Consider the following 26,335-nt stretch of genomic DNA (forward strand, 5'->3'; position numbering starts at 1 on the left):
ACGTCAGTCGCCTAGAATTCTTGCTGCCGAGGCTACACATCACTCGGAACACGATCTGGCAAGCCTAGGGAGGCTAAAACCCCTGCACTACGTGGTCCAGAAGAAACTTCTGCTTAAACAGAACTGGCAGCTGCTACGGTGGAAGCTCCAGCTCATTCTCCAGAAAATCACACTGAAGACAGGAAAAGAATCAAACGCAGAGTCCGCAGAAACATGAAACGACATCTGGGACCCTGTGAAAGCGGATGGAGAGGGCACGGGGACGAGGCCGGGCCCCAGCTCTCTGTCCAGCACCCCCAGCAGCGGGGCCGCTCTGGGAGGGGGTCCTGGCCCTGGCACCCGCCCGGCACCCGCTCATCTAAAATACCGCTGAAAAGGCCGGGCACCAAAACAAAACACACGTGACCAGAAATCCAGGCTAGAAAAGATCAAAGTCCCACCCCACACACCCGGAGGTGACCCACCCAGGCAGCCGAGGCGGCCCCGGGCCGGGCCGCTGGTTCTCCGTCGGTGCGGCGATGGCAGGAGGGGGGGAGCCACAGGCAGCTGTCCGTGCGCGAGGGGAGGGCGTGTGTTTCCACAATCGTATTTGCGACAAGGAAGTGGGTTAGAGGAGATGGGGCAAAGGAGGTGGTCGCGTAGGGGGAGAAGGCGGGAACAGGGGAGGGCGGCACAGGACAGGAGGGACTTCTCTACCTTTCCGCACACGAAGGGTTCCACATATACAGTGTTTTGCAACACTGGGTGGGAAACAATTTACGATGTGAAGTCTGGATGATTTCACACGTATATGTATAGGTTTTCAAGCCTGAGAATGTATCACCTACTCACTCAAAACACATTCAGTAGCTTAGGTGATAAAGGCTACTGGAGGCAACAGGGCCTCACAACAACTAAGACCAGGAGAGAAGCTGGCGGCCCCACCTGCGGGAGCAGCATCCACAGGGACACAAGTCCTGGCTGGTAAAGGTGACCCAGAATCCCAGAGCTTCTCATCAACGAGACACCAATGGTTTTCAATCTGTGACACAGGCCAAAACAAAACTGCACTGAGCCCCAGCACCCTCTGTTTCACATCACAGAGTCTGATGACGGCTCAGTCACTCAACGCCACTGATTATCAAAGGAAGGGAGGCAGGGGTTTCAAAGGCACACTCTAATAGCCCAAACCCTGCCTGTCTGGGAACCATTTAAAAGACAAGTTTTCCCAGACGACACGTGCCGGGGAAGGAGTGGAAAAGGGCCACCAAGCACATGGCCGGCACTGCGTCACGGGGGCCCACGGCCCCAGGGCCCAAGAGCTGCCCGACTACGGGGGGAACGGCCGCCTCCCCCCACCCCCCCCCCCGGAGAAGCTGGGACCCCCGGCAAGAACCTGATGACATCGCCACAGGACTGCGAAAACTGCCGAAACACGCCGGTGTTACCCGGGGTGGCCACACGCCAGGAGGGTCCCTCTGTCCTAGAGACACAGGCTGCTGGGCTGCGGACGCTCCCAAGTGACTGGCGGGGTGGGAGGAGCGGGGCTTGGGTGGAGCAAGCCTGGCTGCTGGTCCATCAGACGGGTGGGGCGGCGGGAACCACTGTCATCCGTGCACTCGACCCTTCAAACACGCGGGTCCGAGGCCGCGCGTCTCCCCTAGCTAAAATGTTTCTTTGGCCTCGTCTCTGAGAACAAGCCCACGCGAGGGAGACAGGAAGGCGATGCAGACAGACGCTCAAAGGTGTTTGGTCTAAATGACGGTCAGGATCAGCTGGTCACCTGCGGCGGGAAGTTCAAGTTCCTGCTCACAGGCTCCGCTGTATAAGCGGCCGCTGCTGCTCAGCCTTCCTCTCCTGGGTGTAAGCATCGCCTCCCGTGGCACCTGCCAACCACCACCCCGGACCACCTCCCTCCCCAACCCCGCCAAGTGAGGACGGTGTCCCCGGGGGGAGGGAGCTGATGACTGGAACAGAGCTGCGATGGCGAGGATGACCCTCGCCGTGGGGGACGGGAGTGGGGGGTGGGCGGCCCCCAGGAGACTGCTGCTGGCTCTCACCCGCTCAGAACTCTCCAGCAGCCAGCCACACCGGCACCTGCTACTAACGCTACACCAGACCACAGCTTTGGGCACAAAGATTCTGGCACGAGGCTTAGGTAGCCCTTTATGACCCACCGGCCTGCACCACACCTGATTAGAAAGTAGAAACCATCACTAGAAACACATCGAGAAAAAGCGATGGGCTCGTTCCTACTGCAAGGGGTGTGGCTGGTCGGTCCCAGCACAGCCCAGGCAACACGGTCTCCACCTCCCAGGGCCCTCACTCACGGTCCTCTTCCTGGAGGGCCGTCCTGTCAAAATGCCACACCAGTCATGCCTTTGCCACTCGGTCAGAGACGAACACTGGGCTTGCAGAGCAGGAGCAAATGTAGTTTCTGACAGTCAGTTTTAGAGGTACACAAAACAGGGGCACCTGGGCGGCTCAGCCGGTTAAGTGTCTGACTCCTGACCTCAGGGTTGTGAGTTCAAGCCCCACGCTGGGCTCCATACTGGATGTGGAGGCTACTTAAACAAAAAAACAAAAACAAGGCAACAACAGGTGCTGGCAAGGATGCAGAGAAAGGGGGAACCCTCTTGCACTGCTGGTGGGAATGCAAACTGGTGCAGCCACTCTGGAAAACAGGATGGAGGTTCCTCAAAAAATTAAAAATAGAACTCCCCTCTGACCCGGCAATTGCATTACTAGGTACTTATCCAACGGATACAGGTGTGCTGTTTCGAAGGGACGTGTGTCCCCAATGTTTTATAGCAGCACTATCAACAATAGGCTAAGTACGGAAAGAGCCCAAATGTCCATCGATGGATGAATGGATCAAGAAGATGTGGGACGTGTATGTATGTATGTATATAATAGAGTCTTACTCGGCCATCAAAAAGAATGAAATCTTGCCATCGGCAACTACGTGGATGGAAGTAGACAGTATTACGCTAAGCGAAATTAGTCAGGGAAAGACAAACATCATATGACTTCACTCACATGAGGACTTTAAGAGACAAAACAGATGTACATAGGGGAAGGGAAGCAAAAACAAGATAAAATCAGGGAGGGGGACAGAGCATAAGAGACTCTAAAACATGGAGAACAAACAGAGGGTTACTGGAGGGGGTGTGGGAGGGGGGATGGGCTAAATGGGGGAGGGGCGCCAAGGAATCTACTCCGGAAATCATTGTTGCACCAGACGCTAAGTAACTAGGGTGTAAACTTAAGAGAGAAATTGAATTAAAAACAACTTAAAAACAAAAACCAAAAAGCCGCATACACAACAGACCCCTGCGCAAAAATACTGTTCTTCAGGAAGCCGCACGCTCAGCCTGGTGCACACTGGATGTGCCTGGCCGGCAGCCTCCTCTCTGTCCGCGGAGCGACAGTGAGGCACGACCGTAAGGCACAGGCCAGGAGACTGGGTTAGAAACGAATACAGCTCCACCTTACCTAGAAACGTATGAATGATTAGCAGACAAAAATTGCACCTACGTGGGGAAAAAATTGAAAGGAACTGTCAGCATAAAGGAAAATAAACTGCACAAAATTATACCGACAGAAACAGAGACTCTCTCATGACACCAACGGCTGCAAAATCTCGAGCTTGAGATGAACCACCCCCACCCATCACACCTGTCCCCTTAGTACCCAAACAGCCCCTGTCCCCGTCTGCCTCCACTTGTGCAGACCCTGACGGGACAAATCCCTCCGCAGGACCAGACTCGGGCCCTTCTGGCTGCCCAGACCCGGCGGTCCCAGGGCCTCACGTTGGCGAGGCTACTCGTTCAGTCACCGCTCTCCTTCCCCTGACCGACACCACAGATGGAGACCCACGGAGCGCGAGCCCTGACCGTCCTCCCCCGTGTCACGTTACTGGTGAGAGGATGCTCTTCCAGCAAAACAGACGTGGCAGGAGACAGAAGGCTCGGCGAGGAGAGAGGAGAGGACAGACAACAGAAGGAAGCGATGCGACAACGGAGCCCTCACTGCCGGCAACAGGGGAGACCGGAGGCAGCCGGGCCCCGAGTCTGGACGCGGTCTCGGCTCTAGAATCCAAACTGTGGGCGTGTGCGCCAGCAGGAGAGCAGGGAGGAGCAGGCGGCCCGGTGGGGGCCACCCGAGGCGGGGCCCCGGTGTCACGGAGGCGAGCGCAGGCACGGCAGTCCTGCCGAGGTGCGCGGGCCGGCTTTGCAAAGATGCCCCTCTCCGTGAGCTTACGCCCAGAGGAGAATTCACGTGGTACGTTTCTGAAAGTCTGACGCCTCCCTCCCATCCTTCCCTAGAAGGAGCCAGTACGGTAAGCGTGCATTTACGGAAAGACTTGCTGTTAAAAAACAAAACAAAACAAAACAAAACCACTTACAGAGCCGGGTTATTACGCCGATAGTTTACGCACGTCCCACTCGGGGCAAAACGGGGGACGGACGGACAAACAGCGTCTAGCTACACCGAGATCCAGTTAGCACACGCAGGGGACGTCAGGGCTCTGCTGGCCCACCGCGGATTTAACTCTAAGCTGCGGCACGTTACCGATCTCGCGCTCGCAGACACGACGTGCAGCTTCGGGACCGCGTTAAAGCGGTTCTGGATTCAGAGGCTGTGGCAAGCGGCCAGGTGCCTTCATTTAAGCTGACCTGAGGCCAGAAGCCAAGACTCACCTCTACAGATAAACTTAATGGAGTTGCCCGTTCTCCTCAGCTGGCTTTTTGTTTGTTTAACTAAAGCTTCCTAGTTTATGTGCAATCGTTGGAGATATTTACACGCAGCTTCCGAGTAATCTCAGCCCAAATACAGTCACAAGATTATGTCTACAACTTCATTACTCTATTCGTTAAAAGAAATAATAACAATCCCCCAAAGTCCCTCCTTTCAAAGTCCCTCTTTTCCAAAAATAAACACACAGAAGTTTACCGCGTCGCCATTTAGTCATTACCTTAGAAGAATTAAAGATCTGGAAAATAAGGCTGCCCTCCTGACTAGTTAAGAAAACAAATGACAGCTCAGGAAGGAGCTGGAAAAGCACTGGCTGGATATCTACACCTCACACTAAATGACACCTGAGGTGTCTGAATAGCCCCTGTTCGAGAACTTTCTGCTCTGCTCTCAGGACTGACGGGAGGACACACGGGCCCCGCACCCGCCCCGCCTCCTGGTGGGGGGGCCGTCTGAGCACACGGCGCGGGGCTCGCAGGTGCGCGCGGCCCCGACAACTGACCTTGGGGTTAGCTTCGGCATCGTCCTCATCTTCTCCCTCCTCGTCACCTTCCAGTTCCTGCACGAGAGAGTGGGAAGGAGCTGAGCGGACGGGATTTAAACCCTGGGGGCTTCGCTTGCCCCAAACCAGCTAAACGCTCCCTGGATTGAGAGGGAATCAACGATCACTGTCCGGGACTGATTATGTCACCCCCTCCGGACACAATGGCTTCTGGGTACTTCATCCCCTCGCAGATAATGGGCATCAACACACCGCTGAAAACGCAGGGTCAGCCACCGGACCCGGGGGCGGCGCTGGCCGCCCCCCTGGTTTTAACAGGGTGCAGCCCCCGGAGGCAGCTCTGCACAAGTTGGGTGTAACTGGTCTTGTGCTTCCGTGACCTCGCGCACTCGAGCACGGGCGGCCCGGCGCGGCCGCAGGGAAGGGACGCTCCGCGCGGGCCAAGTCTTACCTCCTCTTCTCCTTCCTCACCCTCTTCAAACTGAAAAAAGAAAACAGAGACAAGTTTTTAAGTCTCTGGAGCGCAAGGGCGCCCCGACCCAGACACAGACCCCCCCGTCAAGTGCCCCTACTGGTCAGGCCCAAGGAAAGAGGTTGGTCGGCAGCACCCGTTCCAGGCCCAGTTCTCAAGGGGAGGGTCTGCCGCTGGGCATCTTGGCCTTGGAACGGGGACTAGGCTGTGGCCAGCGCTGCGGGGCCTCGTGTTCACAAGCCCCACTGCGGTCACAGGACTCCGGGTAGCTGAAAAGCACTGAAAACAAGGCCTAAGGATGGGGGGGGGGGGGGGGGGGGAGAGGCTGGTCAGCATGAGAACATACTGGTTCACCTGGGAAACTGGCTGACCTAAGCAAGCCGGCAGAGGGCGTTTACTACAAAGATGCATGAATTTCCACGGCATTTTATGTCTCATACAGGGGTAAACGTTTATGTGTTAGAAGTATGATAAAACCTTGGTGCTTAACCTTTAAAAGAAGTCAGAACTGAGGCGTACAGAAGAGACCCCCAACACTGTAGCTGGCTGGTCTTGAATGAATTTCTCCCAGGTCCAAAGACGTCACGGGTCAGGCTCTCATTCAAGCTCCAAACATCAGACTCCGATCAAAACCAAACCCAAAACAAACCTTATCGCTACTGCCTGCACGGCACAAGGGACCCATTTAAGCAGGCTTTTTCCTCGTTGGAGTCCACACAGGTCCCCTCGGTGACAGCTCACACAGAACTCCGGAGAGCGGGGGGCCGGGGGGCCCAGGGCGCGCGCCCTCCCGCGCCGGCAGGTGTCTGAACACACCCCAGGGCCCTTTCCCCCTTGTGCCCCGACCAGCCTGTGGCAGAGGAAGACCCTGGCTTGGAGTCTGGCAGCTAACTGCGTTTCAGCGCAGCCTCCGACTGGAACCGGCCTCCGACGGGCCCAAGCGCGGCTTTCCTGAGGTTCTCAGCAGATCGCCTCGCTCTGGACCCGGAGGGGCCTGGGGGTCCTGCTGCAAGCACGCCTGACACTCACGCAGAGCGGCGGCCCCCGGGTGGGGGTGGGGGTGCGGAGCCCGCGGGGCAAGCGAGCTCGGCCGGGAGAGCGTGGGAACCGAGCAGGTCCCCCCGGCACAACGCGCGGGGCCCGGGCGAGGCTGCCAACGCCACGGACGTCTGCAGGTTAACCTGTACCCGACAGGCGCGAAGGAGCGTGCCAACAGGAGCTGCTCTCACAGCTCGACGCGTCACCAGACTGCCCACCATTGACCGCACCGTCCCGGGCGGACACCGCAGCAGAGGCTGCCGCGTGGCCGCCGAGGGGTCAGGACCCCGGTCTGAGCAGTCAGGGTGCGGCTCCCCTCCGCAGCTCTGCGCCGCGCCTGCACGCGGGGCGTCGTGCGCGAGCGCGTCCACGTGGAAGGCAAGCCGTGCCGTCCGCTGTGCCTGCCCCTTAAATAAACACGTGCGGGCGCTGCCCCCTCAAGTTTTAAAACTCATGGGTGTGTGATCAACGAAGTCCGGGAACCCCCGGTCTGGAGACGAGCTTTCTGGGGCGCGCAGTCACGAGAGTCTTGGGCCACACTAAATAAAGCCAGACATCCGGTTCCTCGGTTGCCAACGACCTCAGTTACGATCTTTACGCGTCCCATCAGGCGGTCCTACTGCATCGGACAGCGTGGGCAGGGGAGCACAGAAAGTTCTACCGGACGGGCCGGTCCACCACCTGTGGCATCAATTTCAGCCGTGCCGCTTACACAGCTGACACGACACGACCCCACCCCACGGCCGCCTCCTGCCCCAGCCCGGGATGCAAGTTAGCTCATCTCAGATGGTCTCCGACTCTACAGCTGACCCCCCCACAACGACCGTGAGCACAGAAGAGAACTGTGGGAAGCAGGCCTGCACTGCCCCTGGGCGCCAAGCACCCGGAATCTGCCTAGCTCCCGCTGCCCCGTCTAAGGCCTCGGCAGACCCCTCAGAAAAGAAACCTAGAACCGTCTGGAACACCCAAGAGCCCTAAAAGCAAGAGAGTAAACACCATCTAAAACACGTGCAGCAGCATGCTACAAAACTGTATTTCCATAAATCAAGCAGACCCAGTGACCCGGGCCTCAGATGTGATGGGGAGAACTGTCTCCGGTGACCACAGGACAGCTCGCTAGACTGTGCTCAAGCAGAGAGAGCAGCCCGGCCACCCTTCTATGCAGCACGGGCCTCCAGTCTTTGGGGCTGGTACGCCACGGGCTAGCAGGGGTCAGCTCGGTGGATGACCGTCTGCTGTGCCAGACCTCCTTGAGTGACAGTTTCCTCCCGTTTCAAAGTTACCCAAAGCTTAAAGTCAGTAAGCAGGACACGGCAAGCACCCGGGGCCTTCCGAGGACAGGCTGGCACTCCGCTCTGGGGCCCCCCAGAGTCCCGCTCCACCCCTGCCCTCTGCCCCGCCACCAGGCGACCCCCAGCTGCCCCTCAGGGCACCCCTGCCCACGTACGTTGTCGTCATCCTCTATGGCCTCGCCCGTGAAGTAGAGCACGGCCCGCGGGACTATCCGCTCACGAAAGAAATGTCCGATTTCAAAGTCGGAGGCTAACGTGAATTCCGAGTCTTCATCCTGACGGGGGGAAAACGTCAACACGACTCGTTTCCATGAGACGAGCGCCACGCCCTCCCACCCACACTGTGCCCGCGCTCCGGGCGGCCTGGCAGGCAGGGGCACGGGGACACGTGCTCCAGACCTGCCTCATGGTGCAGTGGACAGAAATGACAGAAACGACCCCCGGGTCTAAGGGAGGAGGAAGCAGGACTAAAGGGAAGGCAGGCAAAGACTCTGGACACAAAGGAGACTCTGAGGACGACGCAAATCTTACCAGTGATTCTCCATCCCCGGATGCTAGAAAACAAAGACAAAACACATCAACGTTACAGGGACAGCCAGGACCTGGGTAAAGCCCCCTCGGGCGGCCCGGCGGACGGGTCGAGTGCCTCAGCGCACAGCCCGGCCCTGCGCCTCTCTGCCCGCCGCCCGCACCGCCCGCAGACCTGTGCAGAGGGCCAAGGGGGAAGGCATGCCCAGCAGGTTAGGGTTGACAGGTGGAAAGGCCCACCGAGTGGCGGCACACTGGCCGTTCTGTGCCTTTATGCCATAAGCGGAGCTCGCACCCGTGCCCCGCAAGCCCGCGCAGGACCCCGCCGAGAAGGGGGATGGCAGAGCCGTGTCACCAAAGCAGCGCCCCTCGGCTGGGTCCGCGGGACGTCCTTCCTGCCAAACGAACAGATTCCCCGCGGGCAGCAAAGCACCGCACGCCTCGCCGACGTGCCGCTCGGCACACACACAGCCGCCCAGCTCGTGGTGCCTAACCAGAGCCGGGCCCAGGACCGAGCGTGACAGGAAGGACAGGGACCGAAAAGTCAACAAAGCCCAGGGACGCTCAGACCCCCGACTTCAGAAGTGCTCGTTCCAGGCCGGGTCTCGTCAGGAGGCGAAGGCTTACCGCGGGGTGGGGGCTGGGGCCCGGCGGGCAAAACCCAGCCCCGCGGCCCGCGTCCCCCAGCCTCGGCATGTAAGCCCCCCTCCGTGCCCCCCACGGGCTGAGCTTCGGGTCTGGGGACTCTGGCCTGGGGGCCGGGGCTTTGCTCCCTTGACTTTGGGACCTGTTTCTTAGATTTAAGAACAAAAAGGCCATCTTAGATTTCCATCATTTCAAAAAGCATTTTATCGATTTTGGTACTTTTTCTTGAGTATCTGTCACCAACCCACTGTCACCTCATACTCGTTTTTCACAGAGCTCATCACCCGATAAGGTTGTCACATTCATCACACGACAAACTTACCCTGTTTCTCTGACTACCTTAACAACAGCTGTTAAGGCAGGTTAAGGGGTGCCTGGGGGGCTCAGCTGTCCGACTTCAGCTCAGGAAATGATCTCATGGTCCGTGAGTTCTAGCCCCACACTGGGCTCTGTGCTGACAGCACGGAGCCTGCCCGAGATCCTCTGTACCCCCCGCCAACCCTTCCCCTGCTCACGCTCTGTCTCAAAAATAAACAAACATTTAACAAATAACTAAATAACACTCGTCGGATGAGTCATTTATCTACCACAAAGTTTCGGTGCACGGTTCAGGGACCCCTGGCCCGTCTGTAGAGTGATACGACCAGGACAGTACAGTTTTAGGGTCCCCGAAGTCACCTGCCCAAATGGAGTCCACTCAATCTCACTTGAACTTTCTTCAATTACTTAAAACCCAGTTTGGAGGCTTCCAGCAAACGCACCGCCTTCCAGAGCGAAGCCGCGTCTACTTCCCAGGGAGCGCGTGCGGGTGGCGGCCACCGTGGACGCCAGGCTCCAAAGGGCTTCTTCTCAAACAAGGAAGCCGAAGCGCGGCATTTACGGCTGTGTCTACCCCCACAGCAGCAGGCACTGGTATCCCGGAGGCTCCAAGACAGACCCAGGGAGAGAGGGGCCGAGCGGTGAAGGCAGCGAGCCTGGAGCGCGACGGCCCGCGGCCGAGGGAGAGCAGCCCACGTGCCACCGCGCGCCTGCGCTTCCCGGCGCGTGTGCACGCGCACGCTCACGAGAAACGGTCTTCTGTGTGTCGTTTCCAGGGGCCGCCGGACAGGACCCTGAGGGTAAGTGGCTCCCAGCGCCGCCACTCACCTTTCAGCGGGCTGAAGAAGTTGAAGAACGAGTCGTTGGGGACTTGCTTGGTGATCGTCCTCACCGTGCCTCGGCCCTTATGCTTCTGCTTCTTCTTGATCGTTTTGACGGTGACGTTCTTTCCTTTCTTCCAGTCAATGACACACCTGCAGAGACAGACGCCCGTCACGCACACGTACACCCGCCACGGGGGAGCCCAGCAAAGCAGAGCCACGCGCCTAACCCGGACAAGCCCGTCAAAGGAACCCACCCGTGGGTCCCCGCCCGCCCAGGCGCATCCCAAGGTCAGCGACAGCAGAACGGCCAAAGGGGCGGTCTGCCGCCATCCGGGTTGGGAGCACTGCCTTAAGCGTCACGTGACGCATTTCCCCCGAGACCTTCTGTACTTCTTCCGTGGCCGAGCCCGGTCAGCGCGGGGCTAGGGTGCCCACACGATGCTCACAGGTTGTCACCGGCTGTCTCTTGGCCCCAGAGCACAGCTGGACCAACTCACCCACCCAAATTCCCGAGGCAGCTCAGCAAGCAGACCAAGCTGCCGGAAGGCGGCAGGCGACCCCTGGCAGCATTCGCGACCGGGGCACGGCACGCCGGCTGCCGGCTGCCGGCTGCCATGGGGGCCCTGCCGGGGGGTGAGCCCGGCCGGCTTTCTAATCTTCCCATCACTGTGGCTCAACAGGCAGCCCCTGGCAGCACGTGACTAGCGTCTGCTCAGGACACTGTTTCCACGACGACAGCCTGGGCCTGGGAAATGATCCGACAGAGTCACCATGGCCATTGGAGCCCGGCAGGGTCTTGACGAGGCGCAGAACCGTCACACGGGGAGACGGCAGCACCTGGCTCCGGTGAGTAAGGCTCATGGTTTGGACTCAAAGATAGAACAGACCACGAGGAATGAACTCCAACCCACACCGTCTCCCTGGCGGTCTCGCCTGAAATCACCGAGGCGCTGGGTCACGAGTCAAACAACAATTAAACTGCCCCATCACTTCTCGAGGAAGCAACGGACCAACGCTGCCCTGCACAGACTCGTCCATTCGCTCAACAAATATTGGCCGAGGGTGACTTATCAGTTCAGCGAGGACAGCTTCGTGTCAGGGGACTACAGCAGCCACTGCCTCCTCCAATGAGGAAACCCGGCCACTTACCCTACACGCTGGCACGTGTGACCTCGTGAATGACACATTTCCCAGCACAGGCCATCATCGCCCCAAACAGAAAGACTATTTAACTTAAATCTCTCTGTCTACTGGGCTTTTAAGGAGATTACAGACTTTCTGCTTTATTCCTAATTTCTCTTCCGCGTGGAGCTCTGCAGTCACCTGCTTCTGTCTCACAAAACGAAGCCGGAGCGGCGTCTCCTTACCCGTCACAGTCGACTATTTCGGGGCCTTCAAAGGAGAAAGGATCGGCCTTGTCTGGCTCTGACTTCATCTTATATGTTTTTGTCAGGACTGGGTTGGTAAAGTAGTCGTTGGGTTCAAAGTGGAACTCTAAGACAAAAGACTGAAGACAGAAACTCCAGGTGAGCACGGCTGAAAACACAAGTAACCGGTGACAGACCTCGTGAGCCGCGCGGCGCGTCCTGGAAACCAGCTCCCCCGAGCGCGCCGCCCCAGACGGAAGCCACCACCGAACAGCTCGACAGCGACGGCCACGTGGCAAGAAAAACTCCTGTTCCAAAGAACACCGGGACAGAGTCCAGACACAAACGACAGGTGGGGGGCCGCCTGCCGCACTCCAGCCCCAGGAGAGCACACGTGGCCCCCGAGGCCCCCTCCCCGGCGGGGTCCACGCTCTCCTGAGGGATCCCAGCTTCTGTCTGCTGCCCCTGGCCCACCCTGCCAAGGTGGGGACGTGGATGGGGAAAGCAGGCGGCCGCGGCCCAGCCCCCCTCTCCCTCCCGTGCAAAGGGGCCCTCTCCCTGCCGTGCAAAGGGGCCAGGCCCCGTGGGGTGCGGGAGCACTGACGGGGCCCCCTCAAGCCACACAAAGGACAACTGCATCCTCTGTTCACAAAGCCCTCTAGAACCGGAGAGGAAAAATGGACACAAGGTGTGTACAAAGGAGCAGTCAGGTCACAGATAAAGTCAAGCGGCCAGGAAGAAAGATTCTAGTTTTCCAGTCCGTACGGATAACATCATACTCGCAAAGCGTGTTGGGAAAGCAGGTGCCCTCCGTACTGTGAACAGTTTTACAAGGGACCATCTGGCACAATCCAAAAATTAGTGAAAGTAAAATAAATCTAAGGAATTTATATTCCATGTAAAAAAGACACCCGGATGGATGTGCCAATATGTGCAAAGACACTCACCTCAGCCCCATCTTCAGGAAAAAAAGATGATCTTGGTTAAGTAAGTTACAGACACAATTTACAAGACTGACTCCGAGTTCAGACAGCCTGGGTTCACAACACTCTGCCTCTAAGTGCGGTGCGATTTTGGGAAGTTACTCAGTGTCTCTGTGCTTTTGTTTCCTCATCTATCTGTAAAATGGAAGTAACAATCCTCTCTCTCTCTCCGAGTTGACTAGAATAGAGTTCATATAAGTTCATAGGCAACGCCTGCTAAATGTTACCTATTTCAATCTTCTTAATAATGGCATAATTACTAACTGGGAAAAAAAACAGATTAAAAAGACTAAGACTGAGAGCTCCTGGCTGCTGGAGCATGAGACTCTTAATCTCAGGGCTGAGTCTGAGGCCCATGATGGGTGTGGAGATTAAAAAAAAAAAAAAAAAAAAAAAAGTAAAATCCAGGGGTGCCTGGGGGGCTCAGTGGTTGAGCGACCGACTTCGGCTCAGGTCATTATCTCGTGGTTCGTGAGTTCGAGCCCCACGTCGGGCTCTGTGCTGACGGCTCAGAGCCTGGAACCTACTTCGGATTCTGTGTCTCCCTCTCTGCCCCTCCCCCGCTCATGCTCTGTCGGTCTCTCAATACTCACTAAAAGTTAAAAAAAAAAAAAGTTAAAAGAAAAAAAAAAGTAAAATCTTAAACACAAACAAAAAAGACTAGGACCAAACCATATCCACTAAGGGAGAAGTGAAAGCCTGACCATCCAGAGCACAAGTCACTGGTCTGGCGGAGTAAAGCGTAGCAAGAACATCAAATGGAATCCCCCCTTCTCCATCTGGCCCAACCCCCAGGGCTAAAAACACCACCCGTCCTGGAAAAAGAGCACCCAGTTCGGAGGCTGCGATCGATCGCTCCAAGTCTGTTGGGGGCGGGGGGCGGCGGCCACAAGCAGGCACGGGTGGCCGGGGACAGGGAGGGCTGGCGAGCGGCACACCGTCACTCCCCACTTTTGCACCGACCACGGTATCCCCTTCGTCCTCTGCCATTTCCTTCCCTACCAGCTCTCCAAACCCAGCGTACGATTCCCCGTCCTCAGGTTTTCCTCCCCGCAGGCCGCTGTTCAAGTCCAAAATAACTAACCCACGATGGGGAGGAGTCGGAAAGGGTTCCACGGGAGAAAAGGGCCCAAAGACGAGGCCACGTCTGTCAGTCACACACACACCCCCACAGCCGCGTCAGCCGTAAACACGCAGCACATGCCTCGTCACACTCACACCCACGTGTAAGAGCGGAGCTCGCGCTCGCCCAGAGAGGGTGCCAGCGCACCCAGCACGGCCCACGGCAGGGGGGCTCCCGTCTGCGGAGCCGGCGTGGGGAGCTCCGATCCGCCGCTGCTTGCAGCTACGTCACAACAGGGACACGAGAGCACGGGGACCGCAAAAAAGAACGTGGACCAAGACACGGCCAGCAGAATCGCGAAGCGCGCCTCTGATCAGCCTTGCCCACGTTCCTCTCCTTTGCCCCGGCAAAACTGCGCTGAGACGCATCCGAACTGAGGAAACCCCCAGGAATGCAAACGAGACCCGGGGCCCCCGTGCGCTGACCCGAGCGCAGCCCTTCGGACGGGGCGGCGGCTGCACGCGCCTGGGCACCGCCCGATCACCCAGCGGCCCCAGGGGCGGTCGTGACCGGGTCCCACCGCTGCGGCGGCGCCCACGCCACACCGTCCGCACACGCGGTCCCCGCCTGCTGCAGCGTAAGCGTGGGGACCCCGGCGGGGAGGGCGGCAGGGCGGTCACGAGGAGAAGCGAGCACTGGCTGCACTTCATCCTGAGGCTGCACGGCTCTCGTGCCTCTGACTTGAGCGTCTAAGTCAGCTCATGACCATCTTTAAAAGACGACCGTGCAAACTGGGTCCACAGCCGAGCTACTTCTGCAAGACGGAGATCTCTGCGCTTCCCCGTATTTCCTAAGTTTTCCACCGACGCAGGGAGCCACGAGGGAAAAAAGACGGGCTCGCGGTCGACCAAGACCAGGGCTCCTGTCTGTCTAGAAACCTCTGCAAGAGACGGAGACAGGCCGAGAAAGAACGCGGACCCGGGAAGTCACCAAACGGGTGTCTAGTAAGAACAAAGAAAAGAAGGAAAAAGGACCGATCCAGAAGAGAAAACTTAATAAATGGAGTCTAGGTGCCCCGGTGACTCAGTCGGTTAAGCGTCTGACTCTTGACTTCAGCTCAGATCATGATCTAACGGTTCATGAGTTCAAGCCTCACATCGGGCTCAGCACTGACTGCAGAGCCTGCTCGGGATTCTCTCTCTCTGCCCCTCCCTTCCTCTCTCTGCAAATAAACAAACATTAAAAAATAAATGGAGTCCAGATGACTCAGAGGTGAGGAACAAGTGTTAGAAAAAAACCGACACAGGATCTGAAAACGGCATGCACACAACCCCTTGGGAAGGTGGGGGGAGGATCACAGGAATCCAAGCACCGGCCCGTGACCGCCCCACACGGCCCCCAGGGGGCGCTGTGGCCAAGCGCCCCCACAGGCCAAAGAAAACGCCCCGGGAACCAGGCTGACCCGGTGCAGCAGGAGAGGGGCGCCCCACAGCCTGGGAGCAGGCTTCACCACGGTCCGCACCCTCGACCTGCAGGCGGGAGAGCCAAATGTCACTTCCCAGAGCGAGACGGGCAGGAAAAGTGGAAGAGACAGACGCAGTATGGCCCCGGCCCCTCGCCTCCGACAAGGCACCCGCAGGACCAGGGAGAGAAACCCACTTGGCGACACTGGCCCTCGTCCGTGGCGCGGGGCCAGCGTTCTGTGACCGGGAGGGAGAACGGCCGGGCCCCGGGTCTCAGGCCCCTCCGCACCTTCCCCCAGACCCACGGCCCCGGGCCGCGTCCCGGGGCCCGAAACGGACAGCCACGAGCCCGTCGGCCGTGTGGCGCTGGAGCTGCTCCGGCACCGGAATGGAGCCCATCGGCCAGAGCCAGGCGAACAGGCCCGAACGTGCCCGTGCCAGGCCCCCCCTCACGCAGGGTGGCGGGCGGGCCGGCCTCACGCTCCTCCCACCCCGCAGCAAGAGTGCTGCAAAGAGGTGCCTTGTGGCAGTCAGGGCGGGGGGGGGCATTCTTCAGCGTGGTCCCCCTGCAGTGTCCTGCAGGCATTAGCATCTGGGGTTTCTAGGACAGTGCCGCCCGAATCTGAGGACACACCGACCATCCTTTCCACACACGTCCGAGCCTCACAACCCCGGGAGACGCTTAGGAGAAAGACGCCATCACGCCATCTGGCAGGGGAGGCAGGGGACAAGCCAGCTCAGAAAGCAGCGCACGGCACGGCAGACACCACGGCCAGCGAGTCCAATCCTGCGTTGGACTCTGGCCACCTGCCACGGGCAGCTGGCAGCCTGAGCGGCCTGTCAGGCTGTGCAGCAGCACTGCTTGGCGAGGCCCAGGGAGGCCACAGGAGAACATCCTAGCTCTTGGCGATCGTCTGGCTCGGGACCACCCCACAAGTGGGGGCCAGGTCTGGATCCCCTGCCCCGGCTCCGAGCCCCTCACCCTCAGCAGCCTGACCCTTTCTGACGCCAAGCAGGAGCTCGGTCAGTACTCACCATAGGCTGCCCGGGGTCTGAAAACTTCACTTTAATATCCTGCAGGTGCTTCAAGATCGGCTCGTCATACTCCTAATCATAAACAGAGCAGAAAGAACTTTCCAGCAGGCCTTTTCAAAGCAGCCACACGCGTGGTCTTTGAGCCACTGCTGCACACAGCCCCGGGCGCTGGACCCACAGCCCTGTCGGGCTCTGTGCTCGTCAAGCAGGAACTCCCAGGAAGCCACCCAGTCTGTTCACCGACCATGGGTCTCGGCGACAGCAATCAGGGGCAGCCTCTCTCTGGCACGGAGTGCTGGGAACCATCGATGCCAGGGAGGAAGGACAAGGGCCCAACTGCTCTCACACTCCGCCAGCTGCCGCCGCGTACGGGCGTCGACCAAGACTGCTGGTCTGCACGTCTCCGAAGAGAGAAGCAGAAGAAACCCCTGGGTCGGCTCACTGACTCTGCCGGCCAACTTCCTGGCCTCCTGGCCTCACAGCTCCGCACTCGTTCACTCACAGTAAGACGGGGAACGGCACTCTGGGCTGAGGCGGCAGGCCACCGCGGAGGCGAGAAGGCTACTCCAGGCCTCGGCTCAGCCCCAGAGCCGCAGGCCTTCCCGGCAGCACCGCAGTGGAAGCGGGCGTGGGGGGGTGGGGCGCGTTCCAGCAGCGACACCCTCCGCCCCCCTCTCCGCTGGTCACCGCAAGGGCCTTTCCGGCCACCACGACCAACCACTAAGCGCTCAGATGGTTCACAAGTGAGTAGCTTTCGGACTAAGAGCTCTCTGTGACGTGGACATCTGCTCACCTGGACTAATTCACTCAGCATATCTACGTTTCTGAAGATGGTAAACCAGAACTCTGGGATTCCTTTGGGGTTTGGCTCCTCTGCTGGCGCGACTTCCTTTTCCGCGATGACTACTTTACTTGTCACGTCTCCCTAAAAGAGCAAAGATGCGACAGAGAGCACTTAGCGCAAAGCAACAAGGTCACAAAGAAGTCGATGGCTTGGTGCACAACGGAAGTTCCAGAACCCTGCACAAACTTCTCTCAGAGACTGTTCTTGGAACCCGCGTCTCTAAGACCACCGAGCAGGTCACACTTTTAAACGTTTCCAAGGAACAAAACATTCAAGGCATCCCATCCGGATGCATTTCCATGATACGATTTTACAACATGGCACAGTGCCAGCAAATTCAGGAAAGGCTGTCCAGCACCAGCTCTAGGAGACGTCCGTCTTGGGACAACCACCCACCACCGGAGAGAGACCCCGTCCCCTCGGCAACAAGAAACAGCCAAGCAGCGTCTACCCCAAACGATAAGGAGGTGACTATTAACATGGGGACAGAAACTCCATGCAAACATCAGGGAGGTGACCGGACAGGCTACGTGCAACCTGGGGGATGGCGGGGGTGGGGGTGGGGGGAGGCTTTTCTAACACCAAAGCCCAGGAGAGGGCGGGCCCAGGAGAGGGCGGGCCCAGGGAGGTCAAGGACAACACCAAACGGGGCCACTGGAAAGTGCAAACGTCTCCTCACGCGGGATTCTCACGTGAAACGCTCGCGAGGGGCTTTTTAAATTTACAGAAGATTTTCCTTGAGCAATAAGGAAGCGATTCACATACTCATCTGTAGCCACTGCTTCAACCAGGCCGGGTTCTAAGGCTATTGAGACTAGCACGCACTTCAAAACAATTCCCTAAGAACTAACACCGGAGGATAAAAGACACTGGTCTCCCAAACAAAATCAGGCGGAACTTCCGGTCGCACGGAATGGGACCAATCCTGGAAGGCTGTCCACCGACCTAAAGCTCCCGGGCACACTGCCACCGCTCCGCGGGCGCTGCTCGGCCCCGAGCAGGGTGGCACAGACATCCACCACACCCTCCTCACGACCCTGACCTTGCAGTGACCGCTGACGCGGGTGTCCCCTCCTCTCGTGGGACTGTGCCTTTCTCTTGACCGAGGCTCTGCTGATGTCTCGAGTCCTGTCCACCCGACCCCACGTCTCAGTGCACTGCTGTACCGAGTGGCGTCCACGACCGGACCGAGAGGGGAGACGTGTCTGGTTCGCAGTTTTAACTGCTGCCAGCCCTGCTGGCCGCCCAGTGCTCACCGCCACGGAGGGATCCCAACAGCCAACCTAAGAGTGAATTCGCACCTACGGGAGGAGCTCCTTCCTCGGTGATGTTACACCGAGGACTGAAACCTGTTCCAAGAGGCTGCTTATTTCTAACTGCGCTGAAACAACAGAACACAAGCTGCACTCGTTAAAAAAATACTCACAGCCAGCTTGTCCTCCTCTTCGTTCTCACTGTGCCACTCTGATTCCGCGTCTGTCGGTTCAACATCACCGGTGATGAACTCCCTTCTCTTTAAGTAAAAGCGAGACCTCCTTAGAGCTATAGTAAGTTATCCAGGAACTCAAGAGTTAAGTTTGCAAATAACATCTGTGCAAACCGAATGCTTTTATAACTTAAGATTCTAGGGGTGCCTAGGCGGGGGGTGGGGAGGGGGGGTGGCTCAGTGGGTTGAGTGGAGACCGGCTCTCGGTTTGGGCTCAGGTCACGATCTCATGGTCTGTGGGTTCGAGCCCCACATTAGGCTCTGTGCTGTCAGCGAGGAAGCCTGCTTGGGATTCTCTCTCTTCCTCCTCTGCCTCTGCCCCTTTCCTGCTGTCTCTCTCTCTCTCTCAAAATAAATAAACATTAAAAAAAAAAACAAAACAAGATTCTAAGTTTTAGGGCTTAAAGAGTAACATGCAAGGGTTCATCACTAGGTACACGTGGATGTTTTACGTCAACTTAGATTTGAAATCCGTGAGTGAAATGTCCGCGCAGGCCGCCCACCTTGTCGAAGAGAGGCTGGTACAGCGCGGCATACTTCCTCTCCAGGTCGTGCACCTCCTCGTAGAACTTGGCCTCTATGTGAGCACACTTCACCTGCAGCTGTTTCAACGCATTGATTCTCCTCTTCACCGCTTTGGGTAAACTGACACGAGATAAAAAGTAAAACATCCTTATGGCTGCAAAAGAAGGCAGAATGCTTTTCAATTTTCTTAAGATAAACGTAGCTCACCACAGAATTAACATCCTTACTACAGAAAAGGGCTCCGAAACACCGTTAAAGGACAAACGTCCCAACGGAAAAGAAAGGTGGGGGGGTGGGCAGAAGCGGACAACTAATCAACCAAAGAAAAAATACAAATAATCAAACGTGGAAGAAAGGTTCAATCCCACAAAATATCTGAAAGAACGTTAATTTACAAGAACTGCTGCCTTTTCCTTACCTAATTAGCCACCAAAAACCAAAACCAAAACCAAAACCAAAACCAAAACCAAAACCAAAACCAAAACGACTCCTGGGTTTGAGAAGCCTGAAAGGCAAACTAGAACCTGAATGTTACGGAATGTTCCTTGGACCCAGTCACTCTACTTGCAAAAATTTATCCTAAGGAAACAACCAGATATTTATGTGCTGATATGTCCACGGAGACATCATTTGTCAAAGTTAAAAATAATGAAAATAAGGACAAGCTGAGCAGGGCTAAAACACAGCGTGTCCACAATCACCTTTTCACACAATATTTAGCACCAAGAGAAGCGTTCACAGTCACACACCGAGGGAGATGCCCGACATGACACAGACAAATGGGGTCTGTTCCCTTCCAGACTCAGGTAACTTTGAGCTTCTTTGCCTCCTGACGCTTTTCTATACTCTAAAAATATTTGTTTGTATGCATTACTTTTATAAACAGATTAAAAAAAAACCCAACAAAACCCTTTTAACCATCAGAACGAAGTTTAACCTGAAGCTCTCGGTCCCCATCTGGAACAAAGAGCAGGTCTCTGGGCCTCATCCCAGACCCACACGGCCCCCTGGACAGCGTCCACCTGGGCTGGGCCCTCAAGGCGGGGCCGGCACTAGCCTGGACACCACAGCCTTCCTCCAGAAAGGCACAGAAGGAGCTAACCTTCCGTCAACAACAGTCCCAGCTGCTCCTACGCACAGCACCGTTTAGAAAGTACCGGAACAGCCTTAAATCACAAAGGACCCCGGCCACCTCAAGGTAAAGGTCCTTTGGCAAGCCTCATAAATCCAGTTCCCTTTCTAGGACCTTCTGCTGGCAGGACAGCAAAGAGGAGGCACAGTGAAGACGTAATGAAACAACACATACATAAACACCTGTATTTCTTTTGTGTATTTTAAAAAATGCACAATGTTTTTATATAAAAACATTAAAAAAAATTTTTAATTTTGTATTTGAGAGAGAGAGAGAGAGAGAGAGAGAGAGAGACCGAGAACAAGCAGGGGAGGGGCAGAGAGACAGAGGCAGGAGCGGAAGAAGGCTCCAGGCCCTGAGCTGTCAGCACAGAGCCCGACGTGGGGCTCAGACTCACAAACCACGAGATCGTGACCTGAGCCAGTCAGACGCTCGACCGACTGAGCCACCCAGGCGCCCCTCTTTTCTGCATTAATCACACAATTACAATTATTTTTAGCTTTCCAAATCCTCCTAATGGAGTAAAAATAACGAAAGACTCTAAGCAAACTGGACCCTGATGGCCTTACATCCACTTGTCCTCCAACCGGTTACGTTAACCTCAGAGTCTCCCCCGCAGGCACCGTCCGTGCAGCGCGGCCAACGTGGAAGTAACTGCGTTCCACGAAACCCTGTTCCTCCCCCGGCACTTCCTCCCCATGAACGCCAGCCCCCTCGCCCAGAGCCTAGCCAGAAAACGAGAGACCGTCCGTGTCCTCAAGCCTCCCACTCCCAGGCAGCGTCACCACGTCCATCTGCGGGCAGCGGGGAGAGACCGCGCCCCGCCCTGAGCCTGGCGCGTGGGCCCAGGTAGCCCCCCTGCCCCCGAGCTGCACCACCCCCTACAGGCCTGCGTTTCTAGCACACGCTGAGCCCAGGCGCTCCTCTCTGGAACCCGGAGCCCGGCTCCCGGCCCCCAAAGTCTGCTCAATGGGAAAGACATTTACTCCTAGTCTAAGGAACCAGGAAATCGGTCTTTTTCCCTTTCTTAAAGTTGCACCAGGGGCCCACGCACAGCATACTTACGTCTCAATGTAACTGGAAGGAGTGTGGGAGACATTGTCAAGCCGTTCCTGTAAAGCTGCCAAAACTTGAGGGTTCTGCATCACCTGATCGGTGAGCTTTTCTATTAAGAGGTGAAAACAAGGCCAAAAAATTGAAAATATGCCCACCACAGAAGAGCCAAGAGTTAAAACTCATCAGCACACACCTACTTAGCTTTGTTTGTTTAATTTCTAATTTTTTTTTAAATAGATTTTTACTTATTGAGAGACAGGGAGACACAGAGCATGAGCAGGGGAGGGGCAGAGACAGTGGGAGACACAGAATCCGAAGCGGGCTCCAGGCTCCGAGCTGACAGCACAGAGCCCGACGCGGGGCTCGAACCCACAAACCGCGAGGTCGCAACCCGAGCCGAAGTCGGACGCCCAACCGACTGAGCCACCCAGGCGCCCCCATGTTTATTTAACTTCTAAATGTAGCAAGCAGCTGAAGTACATGTTTTGAAAATACTTATTATGTACTTTAAAGGCGTTGGATAGCCTCTGTTGACTACCTGAGCGGTTAGAAATCCACCGAAAGGTACCTGGAGATTTCTGGCACTCACTTTAGCTGTCTAAGCCCCAGATCTCCCAAAAGAGGACAGAGTCATTTCCCAATGTAGGGACCTATCTCCTGCCGCCCCGCCATCCTGAGGGGACCCAGAGGCCAAGGACAAGGATGAGGCAACTGTCCCTCAGAGAAAACCAGCGTGCACCTGCAGTCTGGCTCACAGCCCCGGCCGGCTCCTGGAGCGTCCAGACGTCCAAGCGTCGTGGGTCCCCACCCTCACCTACGCTGCCCTGCCCAGACCCACCCCCAGCACATAGCAATCCCTGCCCATCCTAAAACTCACCGGCCTCGTCCACCACACTGCCCTTACGGCTCACACAACATTTGTACTATTTCCCAACAAAGAAGCAAGACACTGAGGAGGAAGGAAGTGTCTCTGGCTCAACTGTAACCACAGAGTGGGCACATCATCTGGCCCCCGGTGCAGACTCTCAGCATCTGCTGAGCCAATGCCCTCTTACTGACACTCTACGGGAACCTACGTAGCACACTCACCTGACTCCAAAGGTAGTCCATACCTGGGAGCTCTCTCTGCTCCCTCACTCTTTTTTTTTAAGGTTTTTAAGTGACCTCTACACCTAACACGGGGCTCGATCTCACAACCCCGAGGTCAAGCGTCGCAAGCTCCACCCACTGAGCCAGCCAGGTGCCCCTCTTTTTCTAAGCAAGTGATGGGGGCAAGCAAAGGACACTAAGTAGGCAACTGGATTTCAACACTTCAATTACAAACAACTGCCACCATGAAACAGTGTGTATGTGTATTTAATCTACGTAACCGTGTGATGTAACACTGTATACGTGTACAATGCATAAATGCTACGTGCATATACACAAACACGTGTCCTCTAGCTCTGGCCACTGAAAGGCCTAGAAACAATGACAGTTAGCATCTATGTTCTGGGTTTTTTTTTATGTTCATATTTATTTATTTTTGAGAGAAAAAGCACAAGCAAGGGAGGGGCAGAGAGAGAGAGAGAGAGAGAGAGAGAGAGAGAGAGAGAGAGACAGAGAGAGAGAGAATCTGAAGCAGGCTCCAGGCTCCAAGCTGTCAGCACAGAGCCCGATGCGGGGCCCGAACTCACGAACCGTGAGATCATGACCCGAGCCAAAGTCAGATGATTAACTGACCAGGCCTCTCTGGTGCCCGTGTTCTGGTTTTAAAATGTATCTCCTACTAAAACAGGGCCCCTGGGACAAATGGTAGATTCCAGGTCTGGAGCAAGGGAAGTACAAGGAAACACGGAACATCACCTAGCACACGAACTGATGGGGAAATAACAAAAGGCCACAGAAGCCAGCTTGAAGGGAACCCCACTGGCAAAGTGGGACAATGTACATACCAGAAAGAATGACGGCAACTGACAAGACACCAGAACAGAAATCGAGGAGCCTACTTAGTAACACTAAGTAGGGAAGGAAAGCCGGTCTTTTTTCTTCCTAATGTTTACTTTCAAAGAGAGAGAGCGAACGAGCCAGGGAGGAGCAGAGAAAGAGGGAGAGAGAGAATCCCAAGCAGGCTCCTGCTATCGGTGCAGAGCCCGGTGTGGGGCTTGATCTCACAAACTGCGAGATCACGACCTGAGCTGAGATCAAGGCAGTCGTTTAACCGCCTGAGCCACCAGGCGCCCCGACCGTCTTTGAAAGATGTAATACACAGCAGGACCGTCTTAGAGAAACACCTTTCTGCAGCCACCAATGTCAATCCTGATTAAAGGATCACAACCACGACTCATGGAAAATATGGTACCCGCAGGATAAGCGACAGGTCACTCACCGACCGGACCCTCACGAGGGGGAAAGCTGCCAGGCGCTGACGTAACCAAGTCCTCAATCTCAGCACTGACCCCGGGCGCAGCCCCATGGCCCCTCCCACACCATGTCCCGGGTGTGGCAGTCTGAGTGTGACCCACCCAGAGCGTGGACGTTCTACACGACAGCCGGGGCACGCAGCCCACCGATGTGTCATCGCGTGGAGGGCGGCTCTAGGACGAAGGGGACGGAACTAAATTGGAGACGTGACCCCTGGCCAGTGTCGGACCTGGGTGCGGGCGGCAGCCGGAACAGAGCTGCTGAGAAGCCCAGGGAAACGGGAACGCGACTGTGCTATCGGCTGGTGGTGCCCCGTCAAGCCCGCATTCCTCCATTGTGGCAATGGCACCACGGTGATGACTGTGCACCCTGCTTTGTAGGAAATTTACATGGAACTGTTTTAGGAGAAGAGAGTCAGGTGGTCCACAACTTGCTTTCAAACAGTTCAAGGGGAAAAAGTACAGATACAGAAATTTTAAAATGGAGGAGAGATCACATGTGTGAATTTACAGACCGAATGACCTGATGGAGTCTGGGGTTTGCTCCAGAATAATCAGGGAAAAGAAGAAAGGACACAGATGGGAAGACCAGTCCCCGGCTGAGGCACAGAGATGCACTGTGCTGGTCACCGCACTTCTGGAAAGCCTGAAGTCCTGACCGTGAGTTTTAAATGAAGTCCCGATTTTCAGGGCGCCTGCTGGCTCAGTCAGTTAAGCATCCGACTCCCGATTTCCGCTCCGGTCGTGATCTCACAGTCTGTGAGTTCCAGCCCCACATCGGACTCTGCACTGACAGCTCAGAGCCTGCTTAAGGTTCTCTGTCTCCCTCTCTCTCTGCCCCTCCCCTGCTCACTCTCTTTCTCTCTCTCAGAATAAACTTAAAAAAATAATAAAATAAAATAAATAATAAAATAAATAATAAAATATAAAATAAAATAAAATTAATAAAAAATAAAATAAAATACAATAAAATAAAATAAAATAATAAAAAAATAAATAAAAAAAATAAAATAAAAAAATAAAAAAAATAAAAAAATAAAATAAATAAAATAAATAAAATAAAAAAATAAAATAAAATAAAATAAAATAAAATGAAATGAAATGAAATGAAATGAAATGAAATGAAATGAAATGAAATGAAATGAAATACGGGCGCCTGGGTGGCTCCGTCGGTTAAGCGTCCAGCTTCGGCTCAGGTCACGATCTCGCAGTTTGTGGATTCCAGCCCCGCGTCAGGCTCTGTGCTGACAGCTTGGAGCCTGGAGCCTGCTTCCGATTCTGTGTCTCCCTCTCCCTCTGCCCCTCCCTGCTCACGCTCTGTCTCTCTTGCTCTTAAAAATAAATACATATTAAAAGAAATAATAAAGCCAATAAAATGAAACGAACCAAGTACCGATTTCCACTTCAATTACTCTAACTCCTCCACGTCTTTGAAGCACAGTAACCCTGGACTTGTACTGCTTGTGTTATCGCGGTAAATGGGTCGAGGGTGCAGGACGCCCTGCCGTGCACACAAACTCTCCAACTGTCGCCTTTTCCGAGGGTGGCGCACTGACCTGTATTACTTGCGTTTCTAGCAGCCTCCAAGGCGTCTGAGGGAACAGCATCTGGAAAACTGAGACAGCGTGTGCAGTAAGTATCGCTGGCAAGGAGCTTCCGGAGACAGACAGCACAGGGCACTCTCTCAGTTAACGCAGGGAGAGGGACCTCCGCAAGGACAGAGCACAGCTACGGACGCACAGGTGCTATCCACGGGGTGCTTTCCTGTTCTCAAAAAAAAATCCTACCATCTAACCACCCCCCCCACCCCAGCCCCGACCTCCACGCCACACCCTGCGGCTCTGATTTCCAGCCCTGGCCGAAGCGTCTTAGTTTACCCTTCTCCAGTTCCTTTCCCCCAAACTCTGCGGCCCACCCTCAAACCGACCCCGCGAGCCAACCGGCATCCCGCTACAGCTTGGTCGGCCGCTAAGGGGGTCAGAGGAGAGCTGCCTTACCGGGTTTCTGGGACACGGTGCCCTCAGTGGCTCTGTGAGCCGGCCACAGAACGTCTCCAGAAACAATGGAACTTCCCCAAAATAGGTGCGACAGGTGTCAGAGACGTCTGGACACAGCTCCCTTACCAAAATCAAACCACATCAAACACCACACCAGACCTTCAGAACAAGCCACGTAACAAAACTCTTCACTTGAACACCAGGGGGCGTGCGATGTGAGGAGGGCGGCCAGGACTTCACCTGGGAGGCGCGAAGGCCCAGAGAGCAAAACGACCACTTCCCACAAAAGGTGTCCCAGGATCAGTATTTGAGACACTTCCCACGCGTGAAGCAAGTTTTCATGGGCTCAAATGCAGGGGGGGAAAGGAGCCATCAGCCAGAGCTGCCGCTGGTGCTCACGGACGGGCAGCCTGGCTCGTGTTCATCAACCAAAACAGAAATCCCAACAAAGTCCGTCTTGGCTTACCTGTTATCTGCCATCTGAAGGCTGTGACCTCCTACGAATTGAAAAAGAGTTGTAACAATTAACATCAAATATTCACAGAGAACCTTCCGCCAGTGTGCCCATCGGAGCGGCCGTCTGTGGGGGCGAGGGTCTACCAGGAGGGAACTTTCTGGGCTGATGG

The 26,335-nt window shown here is 55.9% G+C and overlaps 1 protein-coding gene across 1 annotated transcript in view; it reads right to left on the reverse strand.

Annotated features, from left to right (window-relative positions):
- Positions 1-26,335, reverse strand: part of NAP1L4 (nucleosome assembly protein 1 like 4) — a 39,020-nt gene that overhangs the window by 2,239 nt on the left and 10,446 nt on the right. The window contains exons 2-14 of the mRNA XM_019415300.2: positions 26,176-26,206; positions 25,269-25,327; positions 21,320-21,419; positions 19,101-19,242; positions 18,538-18,624; positions 17,061-17,192; positions 16,268-16,339; positions 11,724-11,863; positions 10,361-10,506; positions 8,573-8,595; positions 8,197-8,316; positions 5,691-5,720; positions 5,240-5,296 (exon numbers count right to left, since the gene is read on the reverse strand). Of these exons, the coding sequence (XP_019270845.2) occupies positions 5,240-5,296; positions 5,691-5,720; positions 8,197-8,316; positions 8,573-8,595; positions 10,361-10,506; positions 11,724-11,863; positions 16,268-16,339; positions 17,061-17,192; positions 18,538-18,624; positions 19,101-19,242; positions 21,320-21,419; positions 25,269-25,327; positions 26,176-26,189 (1,122 nt within the window). The 5' untranslated portion in view covers positions 26,190-26,206. The remainder of the gene's footprint in view (positions 1-5,239; positions 5,297-5,690; positions 5,721-8,196; positions 8,317-8,572; positions 8,596-10,360; positions 10,507-11,723; positions 11,864-16,267; positions 16,340-17,060; positions 17,193-18,537; positions 18,625-19,100; positions 19,243-21,319; positions 21,420-25,268; positions 25,328-26,175; positions 26,207-26,335) is intronic.

This window comes from Panthera pardus, unplaced genomic scaffold (assembly GCF_024362965.1).
Source record: "Panthera pardus isolate Hobbes unplaced genomic scaffold, ASM2436296v1 HiC_scaffold_12, whole genome shotgun sequence".
Lineage (NCBI taxonomy): Eukaryota > Metazoa > Chordata > Mammalia > Carnivora > Felidae > Panthera > Panthera pardus.